The sequence below is a fragment of the Akebia trifoliata genome, chromosome 1 (genome assembly GCF_017979445.1).
Source record: "Akebia trifoliata isolate Shusen 1 chromosome 1, ASM1797944v1, whole genome shotgun sequence".
In the NCBI taxonomy this organism is placed as follows: Eukaryota; Viridiplantae; Streptophyta; class Magnoliopsida; order Ranunculales; family Lardizabalaceae; genus Akebia; species Akebia trifoliata.
Window position 1 is genome coordinate 28,095,626 of NC_141375.1, and position 15,645 is coordinate 28,111,270.

The 15,645-nt window shown below is 36.4% G+C and overlaps 2 protein-coding genes and 1 long non-coding RNA gene across 7 annotated transcripts; 2 read left to right on the top strand and 1 right to left on the bottom strand.

Annotated features, from left to right (window-relative positions):
• The first annotated feature begins 222 nt into the window (after nt 1-222).
• Nucleotides 223-1,416, top strand: LOC147411438 (uncharacterized). Its single transcript, XM_086448645.1, has 2 exons — nt 223-752; nt 1,065-1,416. Exons 1-2 carry the CDS (start codon nt 287-289, stop codon nt 1,103-1,105), a joined length of 507 nt encoding a protein of 168 aa, XP_086304771.1. The 5' UTR covers nt 223-286; the 3' UTR covers nt 1,106-1,416.
• Nucleotides 1,417-3,732: 2,316 nt separating this feature from the next.
• LOC147411439 (uncharacterized) lies at nt 3,733-11,195 on the top strand. 5 transcript variants are annotated; one of them, XR_015180109.1, is made up of 4 exons: nt 3,857-4,042; nt 5,548-6,752; nt 7,531-7,626; nt 7,725-11,195. It is a non-coding gene; the product is annotated as an uncharacterized LOC147411439 (long non-coding RNA). The 5 variants fall into 5 exon arrangements; XR_015180106.1 differs by having other exon boundaries at nt 3,830-4,042; nt 5,548-7,626; XR_015180107.1 differs by having other exon boundaries at nt 3,861-4,042; nt 7,467-11,195.
• Nucleotides 10,402-11,792, bottom strand: LOC147411440 (xyloglucan endotransglucosylase protein 6-like). Its single transcript, XM_086448658.1, has 3 exons — nt 11,527-11,792; nt 11,294-11,394; nt 10,402-11,195 (listed from the first exon to the last, which is right to left on the bottom strand). Exons 1-3 carry the CDS (start codon nt 11,702-11,704, stop codon nt 10,596-10,598), a joined length of 879 nt encoding a protein of 292 aa, XP_086304784.1. The 5' UTR covers nt 11,705-11,792; the 3' UTR covers nt 10,402-10,595.
• Between the last annotated feature and the right edge of the window lie 3,853 nt (nt 11,793-15,645).

The window sequence follows — 15,645 nt, forward strand, 5'->3', positions numbered from 1 at the left end:
CTTTTTTATGAAACAGAAAAAGACGAAATTACCCTACTTCAAAATTGGAGGTAGAAAATCGTATAAAAAATTTGATCAAGGTTATTTTTGTCATTTCAGAATGAAATTCACGTTTTCCATCCTATCCCTGAAAGTTTAATGAAAAACTTCTCAAATAACATTTAAGGGTAGTTTAGGCATTTGGCTGAATATAGGCCCTTTTTAAACAGTTTCTTGTTTCTATTTTCTCCTCCAATTTCGCTCCAAATTTCCCAAGACCCCCTCAAAAACCTCTCTTCCTTCAACAATGGCGACTTTACAGCATCGCCTCATTGTCTGTCTAGGGTTTTTAGGGTTTCTGATCCTCTTTGTTCTTCCTCTTGTACACTCTGATTCGGTTCACGATCTCCTGGTAAGCAAAGGGTTACCAGCTGGTCTCCTCCCTAAATCGGTTAAATCATACAATCTCGATGAAGACGGCCATCTCGAAGTGTTTCTCGATAAGCCTTGTTTGGCGAAATTCGAGAACAGAGTCTATTTCGAAAGCGTTATAAAGGGAAATCTCAGCTATGGCGAGCTTACAGGACTTGTGGGTCTCTCTCAGGAAGAATTGTTTCTGTGGTTGCGCATTAAAGATATCATCGTCAACGACCCATCATCAGGTCTGATTCTCTTCGATGTGGGTGTTGTTCACAAACAATTCTCCCTTTCTCTCTTCGAAGATCCTCCCGATTGCGAGCCCGAAGAACCAGAGACTCTGAATCTTCCATCAGGTTCGATTACTTTTAATTGATCTAATCTAACCCTTCAAGATCTGTTTTTTCCCCCTATTGTTCTAAGGGACTAGTTTGGATCGCCAATTTTGAGTCTTTTTGCGCATCCCAAAGATAAATTTCAATTCTTTATGCTTATTGGAATTCTGGGTCGTTTCAGTTTCTCCAATTCTGTTTTAATTGATTTGGGGTTTTTTATTATTAATTTTACATGAATAAAACTGATCATGGGTTTTAGTTTCTAAGAATAATTCTGATCGATCTTGATTTCTTGCATTAATATTTGACTTCATATTCATTGTGGGTTTGCAGGCGTTTTGAGGAAGGAGAGGGGATTTGAAGTCCAGAGATGATAGAATATGACTTTGTGGCTCTCTTGTTGGTCTCTTTTTTTTTCCTTCTTAGGATTTTTAATGGGAAAAATTAGAAGTTTGTTAGGCTGTAACAACTTGAACTTTGAGTTTAGTAGAATAGATAGGATGGGAACCTAAGAAAGGGATCTAAGCAAGCTTATGTTTATGAGTGGTTTATTTCCTTGTCTGTAAAAGTTTGGTTTTAAAAAAATACGTTTCTTGGGTTGTAATCTCATTAAGTAGTGCATTTGCATGTATATCTTATTGTTCTAGGTATATATGTTGTTAAAGAGGAATCCCTCATTAACTCATCTTGGAGTTTTGCTTTGTCCTTGATGCTTATTACTTTCCTTCTTCTGATGCTCTCTCCCTCTCTCTGTCTCTGTCTCTGTCTCTGTCTCTATTTATTTATTATCATATATAAAAAAAAAAAATGCCCATAGTTTTTGATGGGTTGGAGTTGGATTGGTAGGAAAAAGAACTCCTGATTGGTCCGGGCATTTCTCGTTGTAAACTTTGGGTTCACGGGCGCCAGGTCCTGACTAGGGGACCCACTAATAGAAGATATCTTGTTAAGTGAACCCCATTCACAGATCATCTCTCTCTCTCTGATAGAGAGAAACTTTGCATTGGTCAACCTTTTCGTTGGATTCTTCGACCAATAGACAGAAGGAAAGGTCTGGAAGTGGCAGGAAGATATTCCTAGGGATTTCCCTTTAGCGGATCCCTAGAAAATCTTTGTTGATTATAGGTGAAGGAAAACTATAATATTTGATTTTCCTAATTCAACTTAGTGTTGTTAATCTATCACATGGGACTCAAAATCAGAACCACTAACGTTGGATTTAGTTTGAGAATTTGGGTTTTTACAAGGATCCAATTTGATAACCTATGTAAATAATATATTATACTTTGTTTAAATAAATATAAATATATTAAGTTTATTCACATCTTCTATATCCAATACTTGTTCAATTGGACCAATTTTTTTGGGAAAGGACTCCTATGGGAAAGCATATTCAACCAATGGAGGTGCTTTTATCGAAGCACTTTCACGAAACTCGCACCCACTATCCCAAACAAGGCCTTAGGGCTTAAGCCCACAAATAAATCTATCCCCTTGGTGGGCTGGTCCAATCACGACTCATGCAAATAAATGTAAAGCTTCATCTTGACAAATCTCTCAGTAACTTGTGCCAGTAGGAATCAATTTCCTAACTCGACATTATGCAGGGCACACTGCATTGTCAGGGGAGGGACAACTAGTATTGGGCCTCTAGTACATTTAAGCCCAAGGGTAAGCCTCCAAGTTTGCAAATGAGTACTTGCAGATCCTCCCTTCCATTCTCTCCAACTCAAGTCTTGTAGTATATTAAAGTTGGTTCCGATCTGTTTTCACTATCTCATCTAAGTTCTTTTGGATTTTTTTTTTCTTTGAGTAACACTGGTAACTTTGAGCCACCCATTGTGCCAGGTTGTTGGCTAGATGTTTTGGTATCTACGTACCCACTCCTGTACAATCTCTTGGAGGAGTGGAAGTTCCCTGCAAATCTCCTTTTAACATAGTGTGATGTGATGAGTCCATCCAACCAATTCTCTCTGGTTTTTTTAAAAAAAATAAGATTTCGCTTCGTTGAAGTTGAAGCTCTTTTCCTAATATGATTCCATGCTTGAAGGCCGACTTCACTTTCTTCGGATGACTTTGCTTGCAACTTGAGAATTCATCTGCCATGATATTGTTGTTAGAATTATTAGGGGTGCAAACTGAGAACTTGGGATGGTTTGGAACAAGTTGTGGTTCGATTCCCGGTTATGAAAATGGAGAATCGATCAATTTCGTTCAATTCTTGGATCAAACTTGTAAAGAACCGAATCAAATTGAGAACCAAACCCTTGTGCAATAAATATATATTAAATAATTATTATGAATTACTTAAGGAGTTAGGGCACGGATTAGTGATCTTTTATGAATATACTAATGATTTTTTATGAATAGATTTGTGATTTATTGTATGAAATTTTATGTTTGTGTTTTCATTAAAAAATATTACTTACAATTTATAGAATATTAGTAATCCGTAGAACCGAACCGTACCAAGCCAACTTTAATTCGGTTCGGGTTGGTTTGGTTCTAATGGAATCTGATTAGGTTCTAATTCTTATTTAGTGGAACCAACCTATGTTAATTTAATTCCAATTTGTCATTAAACCGTACCAAGTTGTACCCCTCATTAGAATCACTTAAAATAATTCCATAACCAACTTTTGAATTTTGTGAGTACAAGAATCCATCAAAATATATGACTGTTGTGGATTTTATTTATATAAATCCTATGAGACTTCATTGAAAATCAATCAAGAGAATAAATCAAATTATATTCTTGAGGATAATGTTGAAGTAACACTAAAATGTACATCGATTGTACATTATGATTTTGAGATGGTGTTTCGCGATACAAGACATCGATTTCACTCTTTACTCTAACTCCAAAAGCCCACATCTTTAACCCTTGGAAATCAATGTCCTTAGAAGTATATATTAGGGAAAAAATTACATAATAAACCCTACCCAGTGTCTTCATTCATAAATCAAGAAAAAAAAAAAAAAAAGGTTTGGATAATCCGAATCCATTCGATCCACCCAAACGATTCAGTAAGCAAACCCAGGCAAGATCCACGTTGTCTAAAAAGGCCGAATCCTGATCGACCGTGTTCGGATTTAGAAACGATGCGCCGCAACGCCACGTGTAATGTTCTAATTTACAGCCAAACCCTGTGTGTGTGTGCGCGCTCTTTTGCTTCGCTAGGCTTGCATTTTAGAGTTTGAGAGCGGATACACAGAGATCAAAATGAGAGGAGAAGGTGCCATGAGATGAGATTGAGAACAGCAGCGAAGGTCTCCAGTTTCCAATCTGAAAGATGCGCTGGAGAATACAAGTAATTTCTTTTCTTATCTTCTTTTGGTTTCTGTCTATTATGATTATTATCTCACTATAATACTTGATTTTGAGTAATTCTTTAAAATTACGATTTTTTTTTCTTAGGCAAGATGTATGTAATTTATTTATTATTTTTTTTGTGTGTAGGGGGTGTTGAAATAGAAAATGATGGAATTTTTTGGGTTGAAAAAATTGAGGGTTTTCTTTTCTACAAAGGTTAAGTCGAGGCTTAAAAGGATGAATTGAAGTCTTGATGATGAGGTTGAGTAGATTAAAAGAAATTTACCATATAGGTTGAAGAGCTAGAAGATAGGTAGTTTTTTTTTTTGGGAGAAAAAAAAAATCAACTAGAGGTTGAAGATGAGAGCATTTAGGTAATTTTGCATTAGTATATAAGAGAAGACCGTCTTCAAGAGGCATATATCATCATCATCATCATCAATTTAAAAACATAGTGGTATCTAAAATCTTCTCCAACTCCAAAACATGGAGGGGTTTTATTTTATTGTTTAGATAGAAATGCCCTTTATGTTCTAACATGAAAATAACAATGTAGCATAGACACTAGTAGAAGAAGAGAAAGAAATATTGAAAGCCTCTTTCAAGGTTGGAATTTTGTAGACAAGAATGTCTAAACATCAGAGTTAGGGATGAAGAAAAGTCGGTCCCGAATAATGAACTTGCAATTATAGTTTGGCACGGGCTATTGATACCCACTTTTTTGCTCACTACACCCACTTAATGCTTTAACCCACTGTACTTGTGGGTGTATGCAACAAAAAATTGTCTATTAATTTCACCCGCTGATTTACTTTAAAACAAACAGTAACCTACCGAACTTTTCAATAATTTTTGGTAAATACATATCGAACATTTTCAAAAAGGTTCGGTAATAACTTACTGAACACTTTTCACTTTGTATCTCGTGTAAGGAATTGTTTGGTATGTAACTACTGACCTAAGAACGATAAATTCAGTAGAAACATACTGAAAAAATATGCTATCATATGGTAGGTACATACCGAACAGTTCTTTACATGGGGATCCGAGGTGAAAAAATGCATTCGGTATGCACCTACCGAAATAGTGCTGATGAGTTTGGTCTTGGCTTACCGAACGTACTGAAAATTTTGAAATACAAAATAAAATTGAAGCAAATGATAAAGATGAAATCGATTTTTAACATGGTTCATTTGTAAAATGATTAAAAACAATTCTAAGAACAAAAGATGATGAAAATAAATGATAAAAACTCACTTCCATCTATCAAAATGCTTAATTATACCAAATAATGGTAGAAAAAAACAAAGATTTTAATGAATAATGATCCCACAAATGGATCCTAACTAATTTTATGGTCTGTGCATAAGTTTAGAATTAATTTTATTTTTTGCACATGAATATGTTCTTTCCCCCTTTATATTTAAACAAATATATCATGAAGTAATGGCTTGTCTTGCTTACTCTTCTACCTTAACATGTTGAACACAAATGATTTTTCAGGGTATTTTCCCCCTCTTCCAGTGCTACTGGTCGCAGGAACTCTTCCACAGCTGTTCAAGAATCCATGCCAGGATATTTAGAAACCAAAGCTTGTGTTACTAGTGAGAGGTTGATGGCCATCCCTGTGAACAAATCGAAACAGTAAAGACAACAAAAAACACACGAACACAAGGATTTACGTTGTTCGGCAGTGTGCCTATGTCCACAGACCCCTGGCGGGGGCACTGACCCCTGCACCCCCACAACTCTGCGTAGCGCAAAAGAATACAAGGCATCACACACACAACAATCCCATCAGTGCCAAATCCTGTTTTTTAGGTATTTTCATTGCTCGAAGAAAGTCCTAGGGTTCAGGTTTGAGTTTGACTTACCCATTCCTCCTTTGATGGATTATTTCTTGGACTGATTTTGCATAATGAGCTTCTCTCTACTAATAAGTTTTCGTAGTTTGGGTTGTTATTCTTTGTTTTATCCTTTCTTTGGGACTTCAGCATTAGACATTATACTTTCTTATATTCATCTTTTAGATTCGTCTTTTGCTTTCAGAAACTCTTATCCTTCCAAAAGTGCCATACATAGTTCTTTCAAAGTTAATGACTTTGTATAGAAATAGTAATATTGCGGTTGCTTCTTCCATTTGCAAAATATTAATTCATTATTTTTGGGGTGGGCATTGGTCAACCAATCCTGAAATGGATCCCTTAATCCATGCAATGCAAAGGATTCTATCAAGATGCCTTCTTTCAATCGACTTCTATTCTCACTAGGGGTTTTAAGATGATCAAGAAATGGATGTGGCTAACACTGAATACAAAACCTAGAAACATGGGCATGGAACTGAACAATGATGCAGGGAATTGTTTCTAACAGGAAAGGTTGGATGACTTGTTCTGGAAAATGCGTGGATTGGGCATTAAGTTCATATCCCAGTGTCCATCACCTCCTGGCACATGGCCTAGGCTGTGCTAGATTGAGCTTGCCCTTGTGCATCACAACACAAGGGCGAGTAAACCAAAACAGTGGCATTTAAAAGCTTGAAAGTGCATGCAAAGGAATTTCTACTACTTAACAGGGTTTAGTTCTTCAGAAAGAGAAGAGGAAGGGGTAGTCAATTCAAGGTGATTTAGCGAAAAACAATGGCATTTAAAAGCACATGTGGAGGGATTTGCACGACTCAACCCATCAGGGTACAGTACTTCAAGGAGGTGTGTTTTTTATCAGTTTCTTCCCATTGTAGTGTGCAACTCATGGATTGATCGGACAACAAGCCACATTATAGTCTGTTTGCTTTGTAATTTTGATTTTTTACTTTGTTCTTCTCCTATTTATACTATCTTATTGGTTTTTCTTTGGTGTGAAATCCATCATTAGCAAAGCCTCTCTTTTTTTCCAATTTTTTTGGCCACCAAGTGAGATGCCCAAGATCAAAGGTTTGAGTAGGATTAGATCTTTGAGAATGTTGTTCTTCACCACCATAAATACCACACAGTCCTTTAGTTCAATGTTTGAAAAGTTTGATTTTGATAGCTTTACTTGCTGTGACATTCAAACTTGCGAGTGTTTCTCCTGTGGTGGTATGACTACATTAACTTTTATTCCTTTTTGAAGTGTTAAATGACCTATTTTTTCTGTTTTGTTCTTTGCTTCTAAATATTGGGAGGGAGGATGGGAGAGTCACTTCATGTTTCCCTTGATATGTGCTTTAAATTCTAATTGGTCCCTTGTTAAGTTTCCCTTGATGGATCTGGCACCTTCTGCATTGTGAAACATGTGTAAATTTCTTTCTACTCTGAACCAGATGATTTTTTTTTGTTTTGTTGCTATTTTATGTAAAATATGTTCTTCTTCACATCAAATATTTGCATTGTGCAAGTTTGTGTTCCCAGATTCCTATTCCATTGTGGCATTTGTCTGGCTAGGGAAAGTTATGATCCTTCACTTGAACCCACTTGTGAGACCATAATTTCTGGTTTGGCTGCGCAGACTGTTGTGGCTTCACTTGCCTCTGACAGAAATTTCTAGAATGCTGAAAAACAAAATGAGAAAACGTTGCATAGTTCCTCAAATTACCTCTGACCAGTAAGACCCTTGGAATTTGGATCCAAATATCATTCCACTTGGCCCTGTCCCCAATCTTATTCCAAATCCTTACATTTGATTTCTCTATTCTCTTACAGGTGCACTTCCCCTAGCCAGGGACGGAGCTAGTAAGGAGCTGGTGGGGGCAATTGCCCCCACAGAACTTTGAGACACCCCTATATTTTCAACTAATTACTTGCCCCATTTGTCCTCACTCCCTCACCTTTCTCCCCATTTGCCCCCACACCCTCCCCACTCCCTGCCCCCCCCTTCAATTTTTTGTTGATGACATTGCCTCTTGACTGGGCCTTCTCACATACTAATTGGAAATGACCTAAATATGCTTTTTTTCAACTTCTAACCGAAAATCTCTGAATTTCTCCCTAAAACCATTCATCTTCAAGTTCTTCAACTAGACAATAAACCATGGTTTGCCCCCACTACAAGAAAATCCTGGCTCCACCCCTGGCCCCAGCCATAGATTTGGATGTAAAATGAGCCTTCTACATAAGAAATCCGGTAAGAGCTTTGGTGTTGTGAAATATTCTTAAGGCACTAGAAATATGTTCATGGATTTTTTTACTAAACGTCAAGTTCAGTGACGGAGATGCTGAGAAATTTAAAACATATTCTTTCAAGACATCTTAGGTGCCCTGGCAGTCTGCCAACGGAAACACCAATTCAACTTGACCAATGTAGATGGAACCTTTGGATCCTACTTAATGGTATTGGCATTTTTAGTTTAAAATAGAATTTTCATAGGAACTGCTTGTTAAGAGAGCAATAGATTTGAGGCCTTTTGAGGTAAGTTATATATTTTGTATGGAGTGATATTTATTGCTACTGTGAGGTGTTTGGTGAAATTCCTTCCACCAAACACCTTGTATGCCACCACCTTCCAAGACTTTGTTTGATAATGGCAATAAAGTATAAATCAAACAAATTGTAGCAAATGAAAAGAAGATGAAGAATGAAACAAAATAATAGTAAAAACATAATACATACAATATGAGATTTTATGTGGTTTACTTGAAGGTTACATCCAGAGATATGGTGTTGGAGCTTGATTTTACTATGAAGAAAACAGGACAAATCCATATGTGGAATCACCTATATTACTTTGCTTTACCTTCTTCTAGATCTCAATTTTCTCAGATCTCTCAACCTCTCCTCTTTTGAATTTTTCATTCTTTTTATATTCTTTTCTCTAGAAAAGACTTCATATCTTAAAGAAAATAAAAATCCCTCTTTTTATAAGTACCACATACGTGGGTCACTTACATTAATTACAAGCCCAAACCCAAACTATCTTAGACTGACCCAATAAAAAATCACACACACACACACACACAGTTGGACCGGACCCAATATGTTTTGAGCCATACTTAAACAGCAAATGGCTCTGTAAGTCTTGAGACCATGAATCCATGTTCTTTAATTTTAAGCACTCTTATCATTTGTTACCAAATCTACACCACCCATTATTTTAGGTGATTAAACCTTTTGCTGGTTTTCCTAAAAAAAATGCTTCAATCCTGCCACCTCAACACACTTAAATGTCACCATCGTCATCAGTCCGATGAACAATACAAACTCTTACTTGAATTTTCTCTTGTTTTTTTTTTGTTTTTTCTTTCCTGCCCAGATCCTATCCATTCATTATATGCTTGTAGTTTTTTTTTAATTTTGATTATGATTCTGATAATCTATAGTGGAGCGTTATGGAGCTGGACTCTTTAATTCGTTTTTCCAAGTAGATGAGAACCATTAGATTTTATAAATTATTTACTTTTTTTTTATTATGGTGGGAATGGGCCCTATAATATTATTTTCTGCTATTCGCAGTAGTGCTGATAGTGCTCTAACGACGGGATGGCTAGGACTTGTTATCATTTTCGTTAGGCTGATTTTCAGCTTGATTAAACAATCGGGCCCTTGCAATAATTATATGCCAAAGTGAAAAGGTTATAATATGCTTCTTTAAGACTTTAACAAAAGGGGAAAAAAATAGGAAAAAAGGGACAGAAAGAAAACAAAATGAAAATAAGATTTTAAGATTGATTCAGAATAGTAAGTTACTTTAGTGTAAATCTATACTTATTAGAAAACTTGATTTTAAGTCGTTAAGTGACTTGTGTGGGAGACAAGATGACTCACACAAGTCAACTCAGCCTCTGTCCAGCTTTGGAGATCATTGGGCCAACCAAATGGGATCCCAAGTGGCCTCATGAAGAGAGAAATTCTAATCGATTCGGTCAAATGACGGGAGAGCCTTAGAGTTGAAGGGGTTTTGGTTTACTTTTTCCATTCAAAACTTCAATTGGCACCCCCCTAATATTCATAAGCAATGTGTGAAATGATGTCAATTTTAATGTCCTATACAGTAACTAACACCTCAACTTTTAAATACATCATCATGTAATGAATTTGAATAGAAGTTCATTTTTTTTTTATCTTTTTAAGATTTTCTTCTTGAGCAATAAATATCACTCATCAAAATATCTATCAAATTGATTATTTTCTTTATTTTAATAATGATTTTCTTCGAAGAATCAATAATTAGAGTGCCACTTGATCCAATGTAATCATGGTAAGATTTTATTCCGAGTCAATTCCAATAGAAAAGTCTCTTTGCTCTCCTTCTCATCATCAAATTTTTTTTTCTTAAGAAAAATGATTTTATGAAAACGTCGTTTATTTATTATTTGATTTTGATTTGTTGTGTGATGAATCTATCTTTCTAAACCATTAGACTCGCAAAGAAAAAGACAAAAATTAAAGTGAAATGTAGCTAAAAACCATAGAGACCTCAAGTCTCAGAAATATCTTCTTTTTTACAAGAACATGTGATCAAAAAACAGATAAAAGAACATGGAGCTCATGTTTATGTCCTTTTTTTACAGTGTAAGCCCCACCCATCACCAATCACCATCCATCATACTCTCTCTCACTCTCACAGCCTTCTATCATTAATGGTGACCACATTCCAGTGGAGCAACAGCGAACCTAGTAGAATCCATACAATAATCATAGATAAGATGATGGGCTCGGACCCACAATAACTGATGGCTCTGATGTACATTCAGCTCCGCCAACACTGGCTCATCCCACCAGTTCTTTCCCTCAGTACACTTACTTAAATTTTCCACAGCACTAGTTGTGACGGGAAACTCACAGCCGTCGATTTCAAACCCCTTATAAGATGCAATAAATGGGGCGTGGGACCAGTCCGTTTTAACTCGCCCACCTTGTGTGGCCCAATCGTCTGCGTTCCATATCGAACTGTAGACACCCATGGCTTGGTCCTTCGGGAAAGCCAATCCTTGTTTCTCCTTGTTAGCGAACACACGTATGGGCGTCTCGTCCACCAAGAACACAACTTGATGTTGGTTCCATAGGACTGAGTAGGAATGGAAATCTTTGGTTGGGTCGAACCATAGACTCAGTCTCTGCTCTCTGTTGCCCACACCATTTACGTACACGTTCGTCTGCACTAGGTATGGCTCACCTGTTGTATTCCCCAAGAACTCGAAGTCGAACTCATTGTGGGTTGGACCATCTGATGACATCTGTGTGCCCAAATACACCCAACAAGTTAATATAAAATGAGATTTAAACGTCATAGTTCTAATAGAACATTTAATAAAGAACATTTTAAGTTTCTTACATAAAAGGCAGTTACAGTTCCAGCAGAGTCTCCCTCTACAAGCTTGATTTGAACTGTTGTCTTCCCGAATAAATATTTGCTTTTTGAAGCAAACCCAGATCCTGAAAAAAAAATCAATTTTAATCAGGAAAGAGAAACTGGTTCATAAATCTAAAAAGAAGAACAAGAAACAGAGGAAAAGGAAGAATTTTTTTTTTTTTTCAAATAATGAACATGAACAATCAATAATTTACCAGAATAATTATCAAGTTTGAGATTAAGCTGCTCTCCATCGTAGGTTACATGATCCAGAGCCCAACTTGGCTGGAATAGCTCATCGAATCTCGATGAACTCGCTAAGCCCACCAATATAATCAAACAGAAGCTCGAAAACAAGAGCTTAGATGATGAAAGAGACAAAGAAATCGCCATTACAAAAGAAGCTTCGTAGGAAGAAATGAAGCTGAAATTTCTACTATGTAGTGTGGACTTCAAATACTCTGAGGAAGCTGTGAGGCCAATCGTGCATTTTATAGCGAAGAAATTAACTTACGTAACACGTCTCCTTGATGCCACGTCACCATCCACGTAGGATTTGCAGAGCTCGAAAATATCAAAAGATATTAAAATGTATCCGTTAGCTCCGTATTATTTAGCTGGCGACTGCTGTTTCTGTGAAAGTGTGGGGAACCTCTGTACGAGTTGTTGCTGTTTAAAAGGCAGAGTATCAGAGTAGTAACCAATAGATATGAGCCACGTGGATAATACAGCTGTTCCTTGGTTGTCCCAGTTGGCAAACTTAAAGTGCTTTTGTTTGCTTTTTCAGCTTTGCTGACGGCACGTGCCAGCTGGCCCGTAAGCTTGCCATTATAGATAGTTCAGAATTCTTTAAATAAAATTTAATGGGGAATTGATGAGGTGGCCCACAATTCAAAATTGTTTTTTTTTTTTTTTTGGTTTGCTTGAGATTCTGTACTGTGTTGATGATCGGTCAGATCCTCCTGCATCATTATCATGATCGACAATAGTCCATACGCCACAGTACGGATCGGGAGTGGGAGCCTTCTATTATGAAATTCTTGAAAGTGGGGGAAATGTGTGGAACAAGAGTGTGTGTGGACCTGGCCAGGAATGTATGATTCCTTCTGGGCACCGATAAGAACGTTGGAAAGGCTATCATTTTGCACAGTGCTTATCCTCTACTCAAGGAGTTGGCTAATTAATCTACTCCTTGTTTGCTTTTAATGCCATCTTAGTCTTAGTTTTTGTTTGATGCTATCTCCAAAAGTTGATCATCAACCTAAAAATACCCTAGCTTGGCGGAAATGTTATTCGGATATCTTATCTTTAGTCTAATAGTTGGTTCTTGCCTTGCATGTTTCATTCATTGTTTTCGTTATTATATTTTGACGGTCAAGTTAATAAAATTTTTGATAGGTTAACGAGATTTCTATTAATTTAAGTTTCATATTATTTTCTTTTTGTTTGTTTACCTTGTATAATATTTGAAGATCCTTGATTATATAAGTAATCTCTTACTTGTATTATATATAAGAATTACAATACATGACTCTTTCAAAGTTTCATGTAATTTTTCTTGTGTATTATGATAATTTTTTTAAAAAAATATTATCTAAATTAAGGTAGACCCAAACCAGTTACAATCTCACATAATGCACCCCCTTCCTATCTTGAATAAGAATAGATAACAGAGCACTAGGGAGCAAATTACAATCTAAAACAATGCAACATAAATTATCGTTCATCGAAACTAGCATATTAACCGTCATGTTAACTTCTTTGAAAATATGGGTGAATGAGGCCTCTTGGAGAAGGCTCCAAATTAAGAAGATCAAGTGGTGAACATGCCAAGTGCAACTCCAAGTGTCGTCAAGGACGTCCACCTCCATTAAGGAATCAAATTGGATAGTGATTCTCGAGGTGTTGGAGGTTGCAACGAGCTTGATACCCTGTAACTCATGATGTAAAACAAATCTAGGAGTATCGCAACTCACCAGGGCAGCCATCGCATACCCTCAAAGTCATGAATGATGGCCCCACAGCCTCTTCTTATAGTAGAGAGTGTCTCACCAATGTTAATAATGATCATATCCACTGGCGATTTTGTCTAAGAACAATAAACTCGTCTAGAATATGGGAAGGGACCTTGGAAAAGATTTGTTATAGTTTGAGTTTTCAATGAAGTCGATAATATCCTCGAATTTGATCTGAATATCTATCCAAATATTACGCAATACCAAACCTGGGTTCTTGCACTTGTTTTGATATATCTAATTGCACATTTCTCTCCAAACATGGTATATGAAAGCACAAAAGGCCAACTTGTTTAATTCTTTGGATAATTGAATAGTCTTTAAAATTGTTGGCAACCCAAGTTACTTCATCACAAGCACCTGAGGTCCTGTGCAAGAGGCATCTATGTGTAAAGTCAGCCCAGATACCCTTCAAGAACGAGCATTGGTTGAATAAGTGGGTTGTGTCCTCTACATGCTATCTACATAGACTAAAAGTATCATCATCCCTTATCCCCCACTCCTTAAATTTTTTTAGGGTTTTGAGTGTATCTTTCAAGGAAAGTCAAGTAATGAAATTGTGTCTAGGAATACTGGTCTTGTTCTAAGCCAAGTGAGCCCAACTAGATTTGGTAGAAGGGAGCAAAGAAGCTTGCATTATTGAGCTAACTAAGAATTTTCCATTTGCATTACCTTTCCAAATCACCTTGTCCAGTGATATCTCAAGGATGTGATTTTCTCTATCGACTAGGATGTACCATTGCCCATTTCGGATAATAAACGGGACTTTAACCCTTGGCCCAACTCTAAAGTCAAATGTAAGCTCTTATCTGAAATATAAATTCAGAATGCCGAGAGGGTGTCAAGGGTCTTCCCAAAGCTGAGTAGATCTACAATTACCTATAAGATGTGAAATATTGTTTAGGGCAAGTTTCTTAACTTTAAGAGTCTTCCTCCAATTCCAAGAGGCCTCCTTGAGAATTTTCAAAGTCTATAAGTTCATGCCTTTTAGAAGATGGTGTCTAGTCCAACAAAGTCAAAAGGAATTCTGGTTCAAACTAATCATTCAAACATATTGAGAAGTGACTGTATTGTTTCAAGTTGCAATACTAACAATACCAAGCCCACCTTCGATTAAATGTTTGCAAATAATACTACTACCTCTTTGACTATCTAGCCTAGATTAAAGGAATCTAGTACAAATTATTTTCATATATTTGACAATCTTAACAAGGAGGATGAAGCAGTTGTACCAATAGACTTTAATGTTGAGAAGGACAGATCTAATAATTTATTGATAATATTAGTAAAATTTATCAAGTAATCTGTTTTTGATTCATAAATTAAGAATTCCAATTTTGTATGGAGTGCGAAAATTTTCAGCTCATCCAGTATATCTAAACATTGATTTGATTTTTTCCTCCCTTAAGTCTAAGCTCATGACAAGATTTAAAGGACTTGATATCACGATCAGGTTGACTTTCAATGGGGGATCCATATGGTGCACAATTAAAAGTTAAGCAGCGTAATCGAAATGCAAATTATGAAGAATCAAAATCTTGGTTTGAAATCCGATATCTTGTTTGGTACAAGTGACATGTCTTGGAAAGTGAAACTAGTATAAAAAAAAAAGGGCTATTAATATCGGATGTGATTGGTACCAATATTCCAATAATAGTGCGCGTATCACTATATAACTTAGTGAACAAAACAGTGACGCAAGAGCTATAAATATAAATAATAAATAAAAGAAGGAAACCCACGTGAAGCCTATTAAGCAATATTTTTATCCCTATTTGATCACGAGACACAATGACGTCTTTCTCAAATTTCGTTTAATTGGACGCTTTAGTTGGGGTGTGTGTGTGTGTGTGTGAGTATTGGAAAACGTGGTGAGCTTGTGTGCATGAACTTCCAGATAAACACTATTGTATTAGCCTCAACTCTATCATCAGTAGAGCCTACCTACTACATATTCACCATCATATTTCAGTGGGTCCATGCAGACTCAACACATAATAATACTGTACCTTTCCAGCACAGCAAATTACCAAACACATTTATGGAAAATGCTTTACTACATCCGTTGGAGACAAAGTTCTAACACTGAGTTGACCTGACAGTGCATAAATAATCGTTGATTTACAGCTTTGTATCCCGATGAAATAAATCTATGGCTATCTGTTCATTGTCAAATCAATTCAGTGTTGGATCTAGTGTCGAATGCAAGCAGTGTGACACGACTCTACTTTTATTTTTGAGTAAGGCAAATCTTACTAACTTAGTAAGATTTCATATATTATTAGGGCTGTTAAGCTCACCTTGTGGCAGCCAAAAACA

What these genes read in the sequence shown, in the direction of transcription:
- LOC147411438 (XM_086448645.1), top strand. Translation starts at nt 287, where the DNA reads ATGGCGACTTTACAGCATCGCCTCATTGTCTGTCTAGGGTTTTTAGGG. An exon ending in GACTCTGAATCTTCCATCAG is followed by an intron (nt 753 to 1,064) that starts GTTCGATTACTT and finishes GTGGGTTTGCAG; the next exon opens with GCGTTTTGAGGAAGGAGAGG.
- LOC147411440 (XM_086448658.1), bottom strand. Translation starts at nt 11,704, where the DNA reads ATGGCGATTTCTTTGTCTCTTTCATCATCTAAGCTCTTGTTTTCGAGC. An exon ending in CAAACTTGATAATTATTCTG is followed by an intron (nt 11,395 to 11,526) that starts GTAAATTATTGA and finishes TTTTTTTTTCAG; the next exon opens with GATCTGGGTTTGCTTCAAAA. An exon ending in GAACTGTAACTGCCTTTTAT is followed by an intron (nt 11,196 to 11,293) that starts GTAAGAAACTTA and finishes TTGGGCACACAG; the next exon opens with ATGTCATCAGATGGTCCAAC.